The 19,245-nt window shown below is 41.2% G+C and overlaps 1 protein-coding gene across 1 annotated transcript in view; it reads left to right on the top strand.

The window, feature by feature from the left end:
- Positions 1–18,439, top strand: part of gfra3 (GDNF family receptor alpha 3) — a 65,457-nt gene extending 47,018 nt beyond the window's left edge. The window contains exons 5-8 of the mRNA XM_005751859.1: positions 1,407–1,516; positions 4,150–4,284; positions 5,360–5,496; positions 16,902–18,439. Coding sequence (XP_005751916.1) covers positions 1,407–1,516; positions 4,150–4,284; positions 5,360–5,496; positions 16,902–17,123 — 604 coding nt within the window. The 3' untranslated portion in view covers positions 17,124–18,439. The remainder of the gene's footprint in view (positions 1–1,406; positions 1,517–4,149; positions 4,285–5,359; positions 5,497–16,901) is intronic.
- Positions 18,440–19,245: the final 806 nt, after the last annotated feature.

Consider the following 19,245-nt stretch of genomic DNA (forward strand, 5'->3'; position numbering starts at 1 on the left):
GATTAGAACATGCTGTAGGTATTACAGGTACTGCGCTGCAGTGGTTTGTATCATATCTATCTAATAGACTCCAATTTGTGCATGTAAATGGAGAGTCCTCTTCACACACTGAGGTTCCACAGGGTTCAGTGCTAGGACCAATTCTGTTTAGATTATACATGCTTCCCTTAGGGACTATCATCAGAAGGCATAGCATACATTTTCACTGCTATGCATCCAATGATTGAAACCCTTGTTTTTCTTTAGTGAGGGAGATGCACTATTACACTGCCTGCACCAACAGTGGTTACCATATTGTTCCAGCAGTCAATATAGCATTCTCTGCATCGTCTCTGCCATTGGCAGAATCTGGACTCATCACGCCACATAAAATTTCTCCACATGTTCACTTTCCAGTGTGCACGTTGCCAACACCAGCACAAATTGTGTATGTGTTAGTCCCCATAGGGAAATTGCTCCTCTGCATTTAACCCATTCACCCAGTGAAGCAGTGGGCAGCCACCAATGCAGCACCCAGGGAGCAGTGTGTGACCTTGCTCAGGGGTACCTCAGGGTAACCGTTCAGTGGAGTCGAACCCCCGACCTTCCGATCATGGGGCCACCACTCCACCTACTGAACTATCCCTGCCTTGTGAAGGTCAATCAGCAGGCCTCCTGGCACCCTTTTGAAATCACAGATTGGCTGTGTGCAATTAGAGAGAAATCAGTCATGTTGTCCTGCAAACCTTGACTGTAAATCTGTAGAAGGTCCTAGGTGGTGAGAGTTGACAATCTTGGCTTTGTCTTCTTGGGAGTGGCCCACTTTGCAGCGTGTCTCTGACATCCCCCATATATATGGACGTGAAACTTCTATTTGGAGATGGTATTAGGGCTCACTCCAAATAAAATTGAAGCTTGGTGTTGTGGAACACCTGCTTGAAATTGCCCTACGCATGGGCCCTGTCCACGTCTATCAAACATGGCATGTTTGAAGGAGACACCAACTGACTGCTGTAGCAGGGTCCACGTTCAGAGGTGCTATTACTGAGGTGCCAATCAAACACCTGATCATCAGCTGGTGTCTACAGTAACAGAGGATCAAAACAAGAGTCAATAACAGAATAAGCTGTTTAGTATTTGGCAGATAATATTTGGCAAACTTTTCATGGGTGCAACCCATATACTCAACTGCTCAAACCATAAATGCATTTTCTTTACAAATGTGACGCCATTTAATGGGAAATGAACAGGCTTCCTAAAGACAGATGATTTTTTGCTAAGAAGTATTGCTACAGCAAAGAAGTAATCAGCCAAAGAAAAATTTTCTTATTTTTGTGCTAAGTTTATTATACATAAGAAGGTGTTGTGTAAGTTAGTCTTGCCTGCTTTTAATGTTGATATTGACTGTTTGTTTGTGTTGTTGCCAGGTCCAGACTGGCTGATTTCCTCAATAACTGCCAGCCGTCTCATCTGACAGCCAGCGGCTGCCTGAAAGATTCAGCAGGCCTCTGTCTCCGAGCCTATGCCGGACTCATAGGTACTAAACACACGGGGAAGGAGGGAAAAAAGACGAAAAAGCCTACTGCCTTACCAAAAAATAGAAGGCTGCAAGTGTCGGATTTGGCACGTTTGTCATTTTTATTACAGTTTCAGAGAAATTTAGAAAACATAGAGCCCTTAGTTACTTTTGAAGTGTAACAAACAAGAATCATGAAACACACAGTATGGACAAAACAATGAAAAAGAGGAAAAAGAAAAGGTAACGAGTCTGAGTGTGAGTGTTTTAACCTGTCCCATCCGACAGTTTAAAAACGTGTGCATTCTACAGTCCCTCTCTTGATGTTGTAATCTATCTCATCAATAGTGTTTGAAACATTAAAATTTACAGACATTTATTTACTTGCTTATCCATGCCGGATCACAGGGCAGCAGCTGCACAGAAGCTTAGACCTCCCTCTCCACAGCCACCTTCTTCAGCTTATCCGGGGGAAGCATCAAGGCGGTCCCATCCCAGCTGAGACATGTAATCTCTCCAGCATGTTCTAGGTCTTCCCATGGGCCTCCTTCCAGCGGGACATGCCCAGAACACCACATCCAGGAGGCACCTTGTAGGCATCTTTGTCAGATGCCCAAACCACATCAACTGGCTCCTTTCGATACGGAGGAATAGCAGCTCTACCCTGAGCCCCTCTCAAATGTCTCAACCCCTCACTCTAACCAGCCACCCTTAGAAACCTCATCTGCTGCAATCTCATTCTTTCAGTCACTACCATAAGCTTGTGACCATAGGTGAGGTTGATGGCGTAGATTGATCGGTAAATCGAGATCTTCGCTTTTACAGTAAGCTCGCTCTTCACCACCACAACAGAGTAGTACAGTGTCCCGATCACTTCTCAACCCGTCTGTCAATCTGTTGCCACCATATTCCGTCACATGTGACCCCGAGATACCTAAGCTCCTCCACCTGGGGCGCCAACCTGTCCCCAATCCAAAGTGGGATCTTCATCCTTTTCTAGCTGAGGACCATGGCTTCAGATTTGGAGGTCCTGATTCACATTCCCGCTGCTTCAAACTTGGCTGCAAACTGCTCCAGTGTGAGCTGGAGGTCACCCCCAGATAAAGACAACATAACCACATCATCTGCAAAAAGCAGAGATGAAAATCTGGGACCATTAAAGTTGAAGCATTTTACATATTTAAATTGGACACTGGCGCAGGCTGTCATGCATGTTTCTCACGTAGTACAATGGTGTTGTCAGCTTCCTCGTCGTTGCTATTGGTTGCAACCAATCTGGTTCTCCTGGGCTTTGTTATGATGTTTGTGTTCTGGTGATTTGGGCGAGCTTGATGGGGGCAGAGATGTTCTTACAGCACAAATTATCACACAACCTGGTGTTATCTACGCTAGTGTACTCAACGTTGCTTGAAAGTTCGGTTTCCGGGTCTCATCATCACTTTTAGGGGTTTGGTTATTATGCTGATTAGTAGCACAACGTCACAAATGTGCATGTTGTTAAATACCCCAACTCTTTCATCTTTGGACTGAAGGAAGAACAACACTCGGCAATTAATGCTCAATCAACAATCTCTTTAATCAATATTCCATACAATACAGTGTCTGACTGTTTCTCACATTCTTATAGCTTCGGCCCCCCTCCAAACTAAGCATTCACATTCTTTCTCTCTCAGTAAGCCTAAGTTATGACCTTGGCTTCCTGTTCAGTAGGTTTTGTTCTTTCTAATCAGAGAAATAAGGCCATGATTCTACATAAGCAGCAGTCCCAGGCACAAACACATACAAGGAGCTCACTCTTTAATCCTTTTCTGACACATCAGTACTATGGCCATGCTGGCTTGAACAGACACTAGTTTATGATCGTTCTCAAAGTCTCATGGCACAAACCGAGCTAGCCTGCCAGCGGTACAAACCCACACTTACAGATTGGTTTCCTTTAAAAAGAAGATATACATCGAAAGAGCAGTATCAAATAAGTTACATTTGTTATTAATCTTATAGTATTGTGCCAGTTTTAACATGATCCCAGAAAACTACATCTGAATCGTAGACACGTGTTACAATATTTGTTCACGTGTCTGTAGTGAAAACCTTATTGTATTCTAAACTGAGGGATGGATACTAGCTTCTGTTATTTCTATCCATGTTCTATTCCAAAGTAGTTTATATTTGCCTGTTAAGTAACTTACACAAGGGCTCCAAAAATGTTGATATTGAATGTATTAAGATATCTATCAGAACAAATGGAAAGTATTGTATCAAATGTTGAAATGTTCTTTGTGTGTGTGTTTTGCACTGAGTTGTGTTTTTTACTGCCTGTTAAAGTGCTAGCTAACTTCCAAAATGCAAAATTGTGGCTTAAAAATTGACAAGGTAGTGCCAGAAAACTCTAGGATCTGCAGAACTTCAATATCCCTTGGTCCTTTAAATGAAGGTCATTAAGTGGTTGTTATGTTGTTCTGCAGAAGACAAAACCAGTTTCAATTTCGTGCTCAATCGTTCTAAGTAAAACTTTATGTAGAAGCCAATAAATGCATAAAGTATCTTAGAACATAGTCTCAAAGATTGATAATCATTAAAATGTAAAATCCAGAACCTTTGATCTGCCCACAGCGAAGTTTCTGTGACAACACCTTGACCTTTTAAAACCACAGGTACCATCATGACGCCCAACTACATCAGTAACAGCTCTGCAGATGTGTCGCTGTGGTGCAACTGTGAAGGCAGTGGCAACCAGTGGCAGGAATGTCTGAAACTGCAGCGCATCTTCACCCACAACAGCTGCCTGCGTGAGTCTACAGTACATACGTTTCACATACAGCAGTCATTTTTCATTCCAAATAGCAGGATGTAACAAGTTTGACTAACTTGTTTGTTACCCCTCGTCTAAACTGTTTACAATATAATTCTTTAATTTTTGTTTTTAAAATGTTTGACAGCCATGATACATAAATTAAATATTTTACATGAAATAAAATGAAAATGCAACAGCAAAAAATGCTGTTTATCAAATAAATGAATGAAAACTAGGCCAGTCCAATGCATACCTACTTGTCAGAAAGAAAACCACTGCTTTGATGAATCTTACTTTAAAAACATTTCCTCATGAGGTAGCATAAGCTACACTTTGCAGCCAATTTTTCTAATGTAGCCTAAAAATATATAAAAAGTAACAGCTTATGGTTTAATGGTGTCCCATGATGCTCTGCATGCAAATGCAGATGTCTTTTACACTAAATCATGCAAGTGTTTATATTTCTGGGATGGTTTGAAAATAGACACACTTTAAAGACTTGACACACAATTTATTTTGATAATGTCTGCTTTAAATAATGCATCTGAGGAATTGTGAAAACAGCATTAATGTGTGTTACTATCAAAGATATATCAAGATTCAGATCAAAGGAAATAAAGGGAAAAATGACTGTGACACTGTCTGCTGGATCAGTCTGGGTGGTTGTCTCCAGCAGTGGCTTACTCAGCATGAACTGAGCTCTACCTTTTTTAAAAAGGCAGCTACATGCTGCAACCTTAGCAGTCAGGAGAGTTTTACAGATTGTCTCTGCAGGTTTGTAGGGTGTGAAAAGCCCCTTCAGCTGTCATTCAATCACAAGAACTCTCAATAATGGTGTCCATACACAATGGCCATAAACATCTAAACACTAAAGCCTGGATCTATAAATCAATGTATTGTCCGTAAATCATTGTAATTTATCTATCTGCCAACTGCTCTAACAATAAAGCTGCCAAATAGATGTTTTTTCATGCCTACACAGATGGAGTGTTGCAGACCTGTGCACGCGCACACACACACACACACACACACACAAACAGAGGGAGTGATGTGCTTGTTTCTCCAAGCAGGTAACTCCATCAGCTGGATGGGGAGCCTCGGCTTGCTGCCTGCAGACATCACCCAACCTCCTGCGCCTAGACCCTCCCCGCTGGTTCAGAAGGATGAGCTGCTGAAGAATAACCACCTGCCTGAGCACAACAACATTGTGAGTACGCTAAAGCTCATCACCGCTCATCACTGCTGCCACATTTTAAATTACCTTTCAGACTTATCCTAAAGCCTTCTTGCTATCTTTGGTCTAAGCCCATCAAATCACTGTCACGCTTTTATTTATTATGTGGTTATCTCTGTTGCTGGGCTTTTATACCTCAGTTATTGTGTTAGTCCTCCATTTTTACTGGTTTAAAACTATTGGCCTGTAAAAATCAAGCTGATATCCTTTCAGTATTTATTAATTCTTTCAATTTAGCACAAGAAAAACCATCATGGGGGTCCTCAAAATGGGTGAGCTACACTGTTGTGCCACTTGTATCTCAAATAATACTCTCACACGTATCTATATATAAATATATTTAGATATCTATAGAAATCTTGGCTCATGAGGTCAAATGTGTCTTTGAGATATTGGAAGCTTATGAGTAATTGTGCTGTAATCCCCTTTAGTGCCAACCATTTAAGCTGGAGTCTAATTTTCCTGGTATGAATGTGTTGTCGTATAATATCCATTTTAATAGTAATAAATCCATTTCCAGCTTTAGAAGTTTTACTACCGTGTACCATTTTTTTAGAGTAAATCTGACTATAGGATTAGAATTTTCTTCTATTGAAACTTTGATCTTACTCTCCCCAATACTTCTTTGGATTGGAAAATTGAATATGGAGGTCTCTATTTCTATTTGGTGTATTCTGTATTACATTAATATACCAGAATGTGTAACTGAGCTGCATCAAAATAGTTTTTTTTAAATAGGGAAGAGCCATCCCTCCTTCAGTCTTAGTTAGCTGTGATGTTGTAATGAATCCTGGGTTTCCTTCCTTCCCAAATAAATCTAGAAATTTATCCCATCTATGAAAATGTGCTTGTGGTGCTTGGCATGGTTAAACATAAATATAATAATTGTGCTGCTAGATTCACAGGATATGTATTCCACCTATCAAGATCTTTTTGTATGTCTGAGTCAATTTGAACGTAGTTGGTATAAGGACGCTAAGTTTTCAGTTATGTTTATAACTAAAAACTTAGATATTGTTTGTTTGCATTCCAGTTTATTTTCAATTCTTGGAGCTTTTGGTCTTGGATACAATTGAATAATAGAAGTTGAATCTTTTTAATATTTATCTTGTAACCTGAGTATTTTCCTAATGTGTTTAATGCTTGCCTTAATTTAAAAAAGGAATTAACTGGGTCTGTTAAACATATCATGATATTGTCTGTGAATAAACTAATAGTACTTGGTTATTGATTTTGATCCCTGGGTTATCTTGCCTAATCATCTGAGCCAGTGGTTTAATATATAGGGATGGAAACTGATAAGACTTTAGTAATTCCAATTCCATTATCGATATCAATTATTGATTTGATTCCTTATTGATTCTCATTGACTCCACTTTGAGAGTCACCACCATCCCTAAGCAGCATATCAAAGACATTACATTCATGCAAATTAATTACATGCTGTGTGGTCAAATGTTTGTGCACGTTGGAGGTGTTTCCCCTCTTTGTTATGGTCAGTGTGGTCATTACTCAAGAAAGTAATTGCACATATTACACATATTACACAGAATACATGTCTTAAAACTTTTCACTTTTCTTGCAGTACGTTACTTAATTACACCCCGAAAAAAGACATTCGTTATACTACTCGTTATGTTACTCTCATGTTACTCTGTAAAATTATCTGAAACACACTATTGAGGACACGCAGGATTTTTCACTTAGTATTTAGATATGAACACAAAGCCGACAGCACACAGGAAAGATGGAAACCAGCACAAAGACACTTTAGAGTGATAGTCACGGTGATTCTGCTTTAGAAACATGAACAGGCAGGAGGCTGCGGCCTGACTCCTCATCAGCATGTTACCTGTTGAAGTTCAGCACTTTGTCACGATGCTGGGTTTGGGGTCTGCGTTTACTCTGCATTCTTGGCTAGCTTAGCGTTAGCATGCTGTCTGTGCCAGTGTTTGCGAAGAGCTTGTGAAGTTGCATTAATAGCATAATGCAGTTGTTCCTGACCTGGAGCAGTCTCCACTTTACCAGCGCACTTTCATTCTTTTGGGCAATAAAAATAAAAGTAATGTCCATATCCTCGCTGGATACTGCTCCACTATTTTCCTCCTCCAGCACACAAACTGAAATCAGCTGTTTGTAGCGAGCGTGCGAGAACTGATAAGTGGGACCGATACCCAGGCAGACTAACAATACCGGAGAATTGGGCTGCTGGAACCGGTTCTCGACTCCCTTCCCTGTTACAGGTGAAACTTGAAAAATTGAGAATATCATGCAAAAGTCCATTTATTTCAACTTAAAAGGTGAAACTAATATATGATATAGACTCATTACATGCAACACTAGATATTTCAACCCTTTATTTGTTATAATTTTGTTCATCATGGCTTACAGATTTTGTAAACCTCAACTTCAAAAGCTCAGAAAATTACAATATTACATGAAATCAATAAAACAACGATGTTAAATGTCGGACCTCTGAAAAGTGCAATCATGCATATGTACTCAGTACTTGGTTTGGGCCCCTTTTGCATGAATTACTGCCTCAATGCAGCGTGGCATGGATGCTATCAGCCTGTGGCACTGCTGAGGTGTTATGGAAGACCAGGATACTTCGATAGCGGCCTTCAGCACTTCTGTTCGGTCTCATGTCTCGCCTCTTCCTCTTGGCAATGCCCCATAGATTCTTTATGGGGCTCAGGTCAGGAGAGTTTGCTGGCCAATCAAGCACAGTAATCCCGTGGTCACTGAACCAGGTTTTGGTACTTTTGGCGGTGTGGGCAGGTGCCAAGTCCTGCTATAAAAGTCTGCATCTCCATAAAGCTTGTCTACAGAAGGAAACATGAAGTGCTCCAAAATGTGCTGGTAGACGGCTGTGTTGACTCTGGACTTAATAAAGCACAGTCGACCAACACCAGCAGATGACATGACTCCCCAAATCAGCACAGACTGTGGAAACTGGACTTCAAGTGTCTTGGATTATGCGCCTCTCCATTCTTCCTCCAGACTCTGAGACCTTGGTTTACAAATGAGATGCAAAATTTGCTCTCATTGGAAAAGAGGACATTGAGTCAGTGAGCAACAGTCCAGTTATTTTTTTCTTCTTTAGATTTGTGTCGAAGTTGATAATGTGGTGTTGTTAATGTTGTTAATTGCCAGTAGTTTTGTGGCTTTTGGTCCTAATTTATCATCATCATCATTTTCTTCTACATATTGTTTTATCTCCCCCTTGATTTCTTTAAATATCTCTGGATTGTTCAATATTCTGACATCAACCCTCCAAATTGTATTTCTGTTTGCACTTTTCAACCTAAGCTTTAAGCACATGGTACTATGATTTGAATCATCCGATACCCCGATGACGCACTCTCGAATTTTATCCCTATTCTGTCTTTGTGTAAAAAAGTAGTCTATTCTAGAATTAACAGAAGGGGTTACTAAGTAGTGGGTGTAATTCTTTTGGAGAGGGTGGCAATTTCTCCACCCATCGATAAATCATTTCTTCCTGTCATGCTGACTGAACGCACTCCAGTGTAGACGGAAAGATTCAACTTAACAGTCTCTTGTTTTTAAGCAGCACGGTGGCACGGTGGTTGGCACTGTTGCTGCACAACAATTCCTGAGTTCAATTCCACCATCTGTTCTGTGTGGAGTTTGCATGTTCTCCCCGTGTTTGCGTGGGTTCTCGCCGGGTACTCCGGCTTCCTCTCACAGTCCAAAGACATGCAGTTAGTGGGGACAGGTTAACTGGAAACTCTAAATTGCCCATTGGTTTGATTGTGAATGTTTGTCTGTCTCTCTGTGTTAGCCCTGCCACAGACTGGCGACATGTCCAGGCTGTACCCTGCCTCTTGCCATATGACAGCTCGCGACGCTGAAAAGGATAAGCAGAAGCAGATGGATGGAGTGTTTTATTTACAAACACCAAATGAACTATATACAAAGTGTTGGGAGTGAATTGGGACTCCGGGGATCCGAGGGTAGCGAGGAAAGGGGGCTCTGCACTCTTGCTCTGCTCACGTACTCCAACACGCTCCGTGCAACACTCGCCACACTGCCAGGGAAATACTCCAGGGAATAAAGGAAATGCCCAAGAGACGGGTCTAGGGAAATCTGTTTACAGACAGACGAAGTAGAATCAACACTAAATAACGCTTGGAAAACACAAGAGAAACTCAAATCAAATCAAATCAAAATTTATTTATATAGCACATATTAAAACAACAGTGTTGACCATAGCGCTTCACAGTCAATAAAAACATGAGACAGTTAAAACAAACAATAAAAGAGGACAACAAACAATAGGTATTAAAAAGTGCTCGGGGGTTGTGGCTATTAGTCATAATAATGCTAGACAAAAAGGCAGATTTGGCAGCTTTAACAGACTTTTGATACTTAGATAGACAATTATGGAGGATGTCCAGAGAGACGTGGAGTTTGTCTTTCCTCCATTTTCTTTCAGCACGACGACATTCACGCCTAAGGGCGCGAGTAGTATCATTTAGCCAGGGTTGTGAGGATTTGGCACGTTTAATCCTCAGAGGTGCCACAGAGTTAAGGATGTCAGCGCATGTAGTATAAAAGAGGTTAGCAAGCTCATCCGCTGATAAAACCCAGGGTTACACTAACGTGAGTCTTTACAACAGTCCAGCGACGAGAAACTCTGAGCCACCACCTTAAGTAGTGGCCAGGAAACTGCTGGATAATGAGCCTCAGGTGTGTAATTGCCTGCAGGTGCGTGGGCCAAAGGCGAGAGCCCGTGGTGAGCTCTGCCCAGGCAGAGGTAGAGAGAGCGTGAGCAAAAACGAAAGCAAAAACACATGAAGCCTTGCAGAGCGAGCCGGACAGCCACAGGGACCACGACCATCACCACACATTTCTAATTAATTTAGCAACAGTTTCCTGTAGCTAGTTGTGTCCATATTACTATTCATTATTACGTTCAGATCCCCCACATATACAGATTCCTTCATTTTCCACTGATACAGCGTCAAACAGAGATTTAAAAGATTCTGTCCACTTTCAGGTGGTGCATACACGTTCACCAGTGTAACAATGTTTGGTCCATCAGTCCTTTAACTATGAAGTATCTGCCTTCATCGTGTTTAATTTCCTTTCCACACACAAAATGAATAGTATTAGAGATTAATATTGCTTCACCTCTTTTACGTGAATTTCTATGTGAACAATAAAAAGTATTATTGAAGACAAATCTTTTGGGTTTTTCATCTTCCACAATCAACAGATGGGTTTCTCCATCTGTGCCTTTTCCTTTTTACGTTTGGTAATTATTCTAGATCTTTTCACTGGAATTCCCAGAACATTTACATTAAGGAACATAATTCTAACATTTCCTTTGTTTTATGTTCACAATGATTAAATGCCACGGTTGGCAGAAGAGCCTTAGTGAGACATATTTAAATAACAAAGAAGTGTATTTAGAACTGCTGACTTCCACCCAGACAGGTCAGCTACACACCTGTCAAGTGCTGGCCCCTTCATGCTTTGAGCTGGGACACCTCTCGTAAAGAGGGGAGGCCACTCTGGTGTTGATTCCCAACCCTTTGTGGGTTAATTCATCATTACCTTCCCCCATCAACATGTATAGGTATTTTTGTCACCAGCTAAAACTCATGACTCCCTTAAGATATCTCTCTTTCTGTCGTGTTTTGCAGCTTACTTAGTTTGACTCAAGTGTGGGACTTCGGCAAGACAGCGAGATGCAGAATAAACTTTGTGATACTTTTTTCACTTTAACACAAAACTGAGGAAAATAATGATTGCTTAAATATGTGCAAAAGGAAACTAAGGGTAACTCAGAACATAGACGTTGGTGGACCGAGAGAACTGGTACTTCTCTGGTACAGTATTGTGCGGAGGTTCTTATGGTCAGTCAGTACAACAAATGGATGTTTGGCTCCCTCATTAGCAAACACCAAGAATCACTGAAGCTGCTTTCAGGTGGTGTGAGTGGGCCAATCCGCCATGGTTTTTACTCTTTCCAGATAAGTCTTCATCCTGAAACACGAAGCCAAGGAAAGATACTGTAGTTACATGAAACTCACATTTTTCTGCTTTCACATACAATCTGTTCTCAAGGAGCCGATGCAAAACTTGATGCACATGGACCTGGTGCTCCCCCATACTCTTAGAAAAAATAAGAATTTCTTCTAAATAAACAAACAAGTTTAAGAAATCCCAGAGTACATCATTGATAAGTGCCTGGAAGACAGCTGGGGCATTAGTAAGGCCGGACGGCATCACTAAAGACTTGAAGTGACCGAGGCGTGTATTAAATGCCATTTTCCATTCATCTCCCTCACGAATTCGAACCACATGGTAAGGATTTCGTAGGTTCAGTTTAGTGAAGACGGAGGCCTCCTGGAGGAGTTTGAAGACAGAATTACTGGGGTGAAGAGGATATTTAATTTTCACTGTGATCTGATTAAGTCCACGGTACTCAGTGAGGGTCTTATCTTTCTCGGCCACAAAAAACAACCCAGCCCTTATGTGGGAGGCGGATGGTCAAATTATCCCAGCGGTGAGGGAATCCATAATGTATTTCTCCATAGACTCCCTCTCAGTTCGGGAGAGATTGTATAATTTGCTGGTAGGTAATGGAGCTCAGGACAAGGCCTGTGCAGCTGTCTTATAGCCTGTAGGGAGGTAGTGAAGGAGCCATCTCCTTGCTGAAGACTGTCATGATAGACCCTAGGAAGTTGAGTCAAATCGGGAGAACACGGGGTGACAACTCGGGGAGTCATGTTTACCGTTTACCATTCTAAAATAATATCCCGGAGTCTGGATGGCCGCACTGGTCTGGATGGCTGCACTGGTCCTTAAGTATTACAGTTGATTAAAGATGAGCAGCAGGTGAACAGATTAGGAGAGAAGGATGCTTTGCCCAGGTAAGGCAGGGAGGACGACTGCCTTTTACCCACAGATCAAGGCTTCCTATAACACTTTCCCTGGTTTAAGAGTACCAACATTTATTTACAATAATTAAGCCTAGCAATTACATGAAAAATATAATAGTACTGTGTGCATATACATATATACTCACACCCACTTACACACTCAGGTGCATCTCTACTCAAATCAAACATTTCAAACAGTTTGGTAAACTGGAACATATTAAACTAAACTCTTTCAGGGAAAACATCAAAGCTGTTCATCATCTAGGCTTTTTCTGTCAAGTGCCATTTGTAGTTCAAGTAAATAATAATAATAATGGATTGGATTTATATAGCGCTTTTCAAGGCACCCAAAGCGCTTTACAATACCACTATTCATTCACTCTCACATTCACACACTGGTGGAGGCAGCTACAGTTGTAGCCACAGCTGCCCTGGGGCAGACTGACAGAAGCCAGGCTGCCATATCGCGCCATCGGCCCCTCAAACCAGTAAGCGGTAGGTGAAGTGTCTTGCCCAAGGACACAACGACCAGGACAGAGAGCCCGGGGATCAAACCGGCAACTTTCCGGTTACAGATACGCTTCCCAACCCCCTGAGCCACGGTCAGGGGGTTACACAATTACACAAACCAAAAAGTAATTTGGTTTGTGTTCACCCATTGATGTTAGCCTGCTGTTGGAACTCCAGCAGTCGTCCTCGGGCTCATGCAAGTTGCCCCAATCCTGTTATTTCTGCCTGCTTCCCAATTCACAGTTCTGGTGTTCTTCTGCAGCTTCTTGATGAGGGCTTGATGAGCACTTAAAGTACTTTCTACAACTACTAAGCCTTTTCACCCAATGTTTCTTTTATGCTGTGGCAGGCAAGATGTAGGACCCAAATGCAGGACTTGAAACACAAGAGGGGTGAACTGAGAGAGGCAGCTTGTGGCAACAACTCAGACATCTCAAACATGGAAAAACAAAACCTAAACTGGAAACTAGGAAGCTAGGGACACAGAATTAATAAAATAGAAAATGGGGAAAAAAAGAAGCTAGGAGTTACAAGGAGACTTGAGGAGAACAGAGATAACACACAGGACATAGAGGTAGTTAACGACACAACAATGGACAAAAGAAATCACAGGGCTTAAATACACAAGGGAGTAATGGAGGGCGACACATATGAACCTAATCTGACATGATGAAACAAAGGGGAAGCAAAAGTGAAAACACTGAACGAAGGACATGAGACTATCAAAATAAAACAGGAAACACAAGACAGGCACGGTGACGTAGACTTGACAAGGAGATACGGCTGAAACAGAGACAAGACTATCAAACAATGACACGGAGACATAACTGACTGGGGAGACACAGGAGATACACAAATATAGAGACCGGGAAAGAACAGACAACAAAACAGAACTGATTTGACGTGACACACAGAACAAAACCTGAGATCTAAAAATCACTGAAATATAACCAGAAGCTAACTGAAACAACGAATATTAATAATCAAAACACTGAGTCACCAGGCTCAGGAACATGACACTTTATCCAGCATTCACACCACGTTGGGGGCAACTCAAACTTTGTACACTACCCTAAACCCAATACAGTTAATCTGGATTGGCTCTCTATTTAAAGAGTCTATTCTCTGATCCAATGAGTATGGCCCAGTCAGCAGTGCAGAGCTAGAATGTAAGCGAGGAACAGGGGACTGAGGGAACCGCCGCTATTCTCCGGATGTCTACCCTGCCTATACTGATGAAAAACCGGTGGCCCCGAGTAGCCCTGCAGGCGTCATCTACCACACCAGTTCCAGCAGGTCCGCTCTAGATTTAGTTTAGTGGCCTGAACAGTGAGCCCCGGAGGTATGTTACTGTTAAAAGGCTGGAGTGATCTGTAAGAGCTATTTATGAGATGTAACGCACCTATTTCTTCTGTGTAGGTATAACTCAATAGGAGAGGAGCCAAGTCCAATAGGAAACAATGAAAATCTTCTAACACAGGAAAAAACGAGCAGAGAAAAGTCAGATATAACAAATCCCATTTCTGGGTCCAGAAGTGATACATGAAGTCAGACATCTAAACATTTGCTTTCTTTCTAACCAAGCACTAAAGGCCTCAGACAAGACCTGGGCTGTGCGCCATGTTTGCATTCTCCACTGCTACAAATAATCCGCACAGAAGCACACACACTCCAACACACACACACACACAGTTGGCCAAGGTGTTGACCAAGAGGACAATAATCTACAGTGCGGACCACTGACGTTTATTTACTCGCTAATGCTTTGTTTCCACACAAAGTACTTATTGTAACTGACCTCAGAGCCAGCACACGCTGCTCGCCCATCATTTTTCTATCCACAGTGCTCATGTGCAAACCGTGAGAAAAAAAGTGCCGCCCAGTCAGAATATGTGCTTGTAAAATGGGTTTCATCTGTTTGAGACGAAATTAGACAGATTGCATTACCTACTTACTGCTCCATTTAAATGTATGTCTATTTTTAGATTTGACCAAACACTGTTTACCTTCCTTGTCCAGACAGATTGTTACTGACACACTATTTCTGTTACTAAACACACACACACACACACACACACACACACACACACACACACACACACACACACACACACACACACACGCACACAGCCTCCCCTCCCCCACCCCACACATACACATGCACACACATAAACACACTCTCTGAGATGTGGTGAGAACAATCTTTTGAGAACCATGGTTCCCGGCTGCTCTTGTCCGTCACTGACCAATAAATGTGGTCCAAGCCAATTGTGGCCCTGCCTAATGTAACCTTGGAAAGGCCACAATCTGCCACGGCTGTGGCTCTCTAGCTTCCAGCATGCATCTACTGCCAGAGATAATCTGGGCCAGTGGACAAGAGGGGATTCCAACTCTCTCTCTCTCTGTCTTGGTTGTCCTCCTCTGCTCGCTCGCTCTCTGTGTTTGCCTGTCTCTCTTCCAGTGAACAGATTAGTTGAGGTGTTGGTTGGAAGCAGTGCATCGCTTAGGCTTTATTAGCATGAATTTATTCATGCCCTGTGTCTTCCCCTTCCTACTTCTTCCCCCAAATCCTCTTCCTTTCCTCCTCCTTTTTTCTTTGTGTCCTTTCATCATTTCCTCTACTCACTAATATGTTATTTGTCTTATTTCATCACATCTTGTCGCTCCTCGGCTCATTCCGTGTTGCATCCTCAAAGCATTACAGCACCCACCTAACTAGGGCTGTTCGATATAACAATATATATCGGATGACGATATAAAAACATCTATCGTTTCCTATCATGCTATCGTTTGTTTCGTGGTGTTGTGAAATTGAAACTGTTTACAGCAATATTTTTTCATGGTTTTGATGTCACTGTAGTGGCTATATTCATTTCTTAAAGTTCTCTCTTTCTCTTATGTTTAATATCACCACACTACTGATGGACAAGTGTCTGTTTTTATGTGTTGTCATTAGCAACAATGATGGTAAAACCATTGCGTGGCTCGTTTCACAATAAAGCTCAAGATCCTGTTGAGGCTTTTCAAAATAAACTGAATCACGTGAAAAAGTATGCGGAGAGTTTAGGGATGAGAAGCAAAAAGAGCCGTCAGGTGCTAAAAAAATAAACCTTAGACTCAAACGTCAGAACAGGCTTTTCCCCGCAGCACGCTGTGTAATAAATACTCACAAAGAAAATGGCGGCCGTTACAACTTATGTCTAAAAATGTATTGTTTCATTCATCGGTTAAAACACTCGACTACAGGTACAGTACGCCCAGCTCAATACATGTCAGGAAAGTCGAGCTGCCCGAGATTCACAGAATTTACAGAAAATTTTACATTTTTGTGATTTATATCGTTGTCAGGACGATAAATGTCTTATATCAGGATATGAGATTTTGGTCATATCGCACAGCCCTAACCTTAACTCACTTCATTTCTCTCAGTTTATACCTGCTGCACATCTCAGCCCTATTTGGAGCTTCTGATTTTCACACTAGATAATCAAATGTTAAAAAAGACTCAAACAATCCCAGTCAGATATATATAAATACATAAAACACGCCAGGATCAGTAGCAGTTTCATCTGAAGGCTCGTGGCATATTATGAGTAAAGCAACTTTACATAGGTCTTAGATTTAACCAGCAGCACTAGCACCCATATCACTGCAATGACTCAGGGCGCTGCTCAAAAGACGTTTTTGGTTACACATGGCAAAAAACAAACAAACAAAAGAGAATAACACACAATGTAATTAGGCATGTGCTAATAGCTTAAATAATTAATATAGATTCAGTTCTTGAGTTCAAATTCTATTTTCGTACCTCAAGAGAACACATAAAAGCTTTGACACGTTCCCCTCCTCACCAGGACCCAGAGAGTGGCACTGTTTTCAACACTGTGAAATGTGAAAATGTCCAAGCAGAAAAAATGCAACAATAACTTTCACTCACACTTTGTTCCCCGACAGGTGTTGGACAGTAAGGAAGAGGAGGAATTGACACAAACAGAAGATGAGCAGGAGGGTGCAGATGGTGGCCAGTTTGATGTCATCCCGCTCTACTCAGAGAGGGCTACTGTCTCCAACCTAGGCTCTTCTGGGACTGGGGGGTCCACATCTCTGACCACTGGCCCATCTAAAGCCATGCTACTCCTGCTTCTTCTCCTGTCATTTTCCCTCAGCTGGCTGTAAAACAGAGGATGGAAAGAAATTACATACACACAACTATTTTAGATTCATTGCTGTAAAATTATAATTCCAAAATTGAAAAAATTGACTTTGCCATTTGTCTGTAGAACCCCTCGATCCCCACGCTCTGCCCTCTAACCTAAACATGCCTCTTTTTTCTTTCTGAATGTGACTGAAGGTAAAAGGTCTGACGAACACAGAAATCCCAGTTGTGGTAGGGTGTTCATATAATGCATTTATTAATACGCATAATAAAGCTGTTCATATCACCGGTCTAGAGAAAAATTGAAAGTGGCTTGTTGTAGTCTCAGCAAATACTTTCTGGCAGCGGTTTTTCGTCCTTTTGTACACACCCAATTGTAAAGTTTAGACAATATTTTGAACTGGTATATAAAAGGCATACATAGTACATACCAAAATGCCTGAAACAAAATTCTTAGCCCACAATCACCACTCCACCCCCACGTCATAAAATGTAACATTTTGTCCAAATTTTCCCAAGTGCTTTTTTAACAGAGCAATGGAATTTCAACATAGCATTCCTTACTAGTTTTCTTTAGAAAGCATAAAGTATTTCTTTTTGCATATAATAACATAATTACTACCGGAAAAAATCAAGTTAATATTGAGGATTATCTGCAAATGTATATGTTGTACTTTAACAAGAGTTGTCACTTGAGAAATTATGAGACCAAAACCAAAAAACAATTCACTTTAGACTGTTGATGCCCATAAAGCATGAGATGGATATGCAGAGTTTTGAGTGCTTGACAGTGTTGAGAACTGTACTGAAAAGTGTAATGAAGAAATTTAAAGAGAGCCACACGGTACAGAATAAGCCTGTCAATTAAGCAAAAGATTTCAAAGACTCTAGAAAGAAAACTAGTGAGAGATGCGTCTAAAACAACTTATTGTAGTCTCAAAGTAGACAATCACTAGAACACTGCAGAAGAATGGAGCGCAAGGTCAGAGGCCAAGAAAAACTTCACTACTACAGAACACACAGTTACAAGCAAGACTGACGTATGCTAAAGATCATGCATGCTGGAATTGTGCCCAGAGAGACGCTGCTTATGTTTGGAAAAAGAAGGGAGTGGCTTACAACCCAAAGAACAGTCTCTGCAGTATGTTGCTGTGGGAATACTTCAGTGCTTCTGGAAAGAAGGATTTATGAAGATTCTGAAAACTTCAAGCTGTCAGCAGTAAAACGGGAACTGGTTCATACATCATCTCATTCTTCCAACAAAACAAAGACCCAAAACTGGCCTGTGCAAAGCCCTGACCTGAATCCCATTGATACTCCTATAGGGTGGACCTAAGGCCCAGGTCCATACCAGAAGAACATCAAATCTGGAGGACCCCAAGCGATCTGCCAAAGGAGAATGGGTTGGGATTGCTCATAGATGTTTGTGAGATCAGTTCAAAACTACTACTAAGGAATGGTTGCAGGCTCTTATCCAGCAAAAAGGACACACAACTGACTATTAGCATCAGAAGGGTTAATAATTTTGTCCCTGGTAAAAAACAAAGAAACCAAAAAATGTTGAAAAATGATTTTGTAAAATACTTTTGTTTCTGTGTCCAAAGTAAAATAATGTAAGCATCCAAAATAAACGAGGATGTTTTGAACAGCTGTGTTAAAAATTCCTTGCTTGGTTTAACAGTGCTTGGGAAATACTCTTCACAGGGGCTCTAATAGTTCTCCCCTTATGTAAGAAAACTGTTAAAAATATTAATTAAATATGCTACACAAATATTACTAAAATATTTACTTCTAAATTACAGCAGGTCATAAATCAATTAATTATATTTTTATCACGATAACATCTGTTTTGTTGTTGTCACTTGTTTAGTTTTTTAACTTTATGAATAATGATTAGTGTCACTGGTTGTGGCTTACCTGTCTAAGGGTCATCCTGACAATGACTGAAGGGAAAAGAGGTCTTCATATACAACTCACAAGTCAAACAAATCAAACAGTGATGAATGGAGCCTTCCCAGTAGCTCTGCCACTGTCTCTGCTTTCCAGCCATAGTGAATGATAAATTACACGCTTGTCTCTCAGTTCAAGTGCCAAGTATGTGTGTGTTTGTGCATACAAGTGCAGGGATCAAGCAAGGACTGC

Source organism: Pundamilia nyererei, unplaced genomic scaffold (genome assembly GCF_000239375.1).
Source record: "Pundamilia nyererei isolate P.nyererei 1_Seehausen unplaced genomic scaffold, PunNye1.0 scaffold00330, whole genome shotgun sequence".
In the NCBI taxonomy this organism is placed as follows: Eukaryota; Metazoa; Chordata; class Actinopteri; order Cichliformes; family Cichlidae; genus Pundamilia; species Pundamilia nyererei.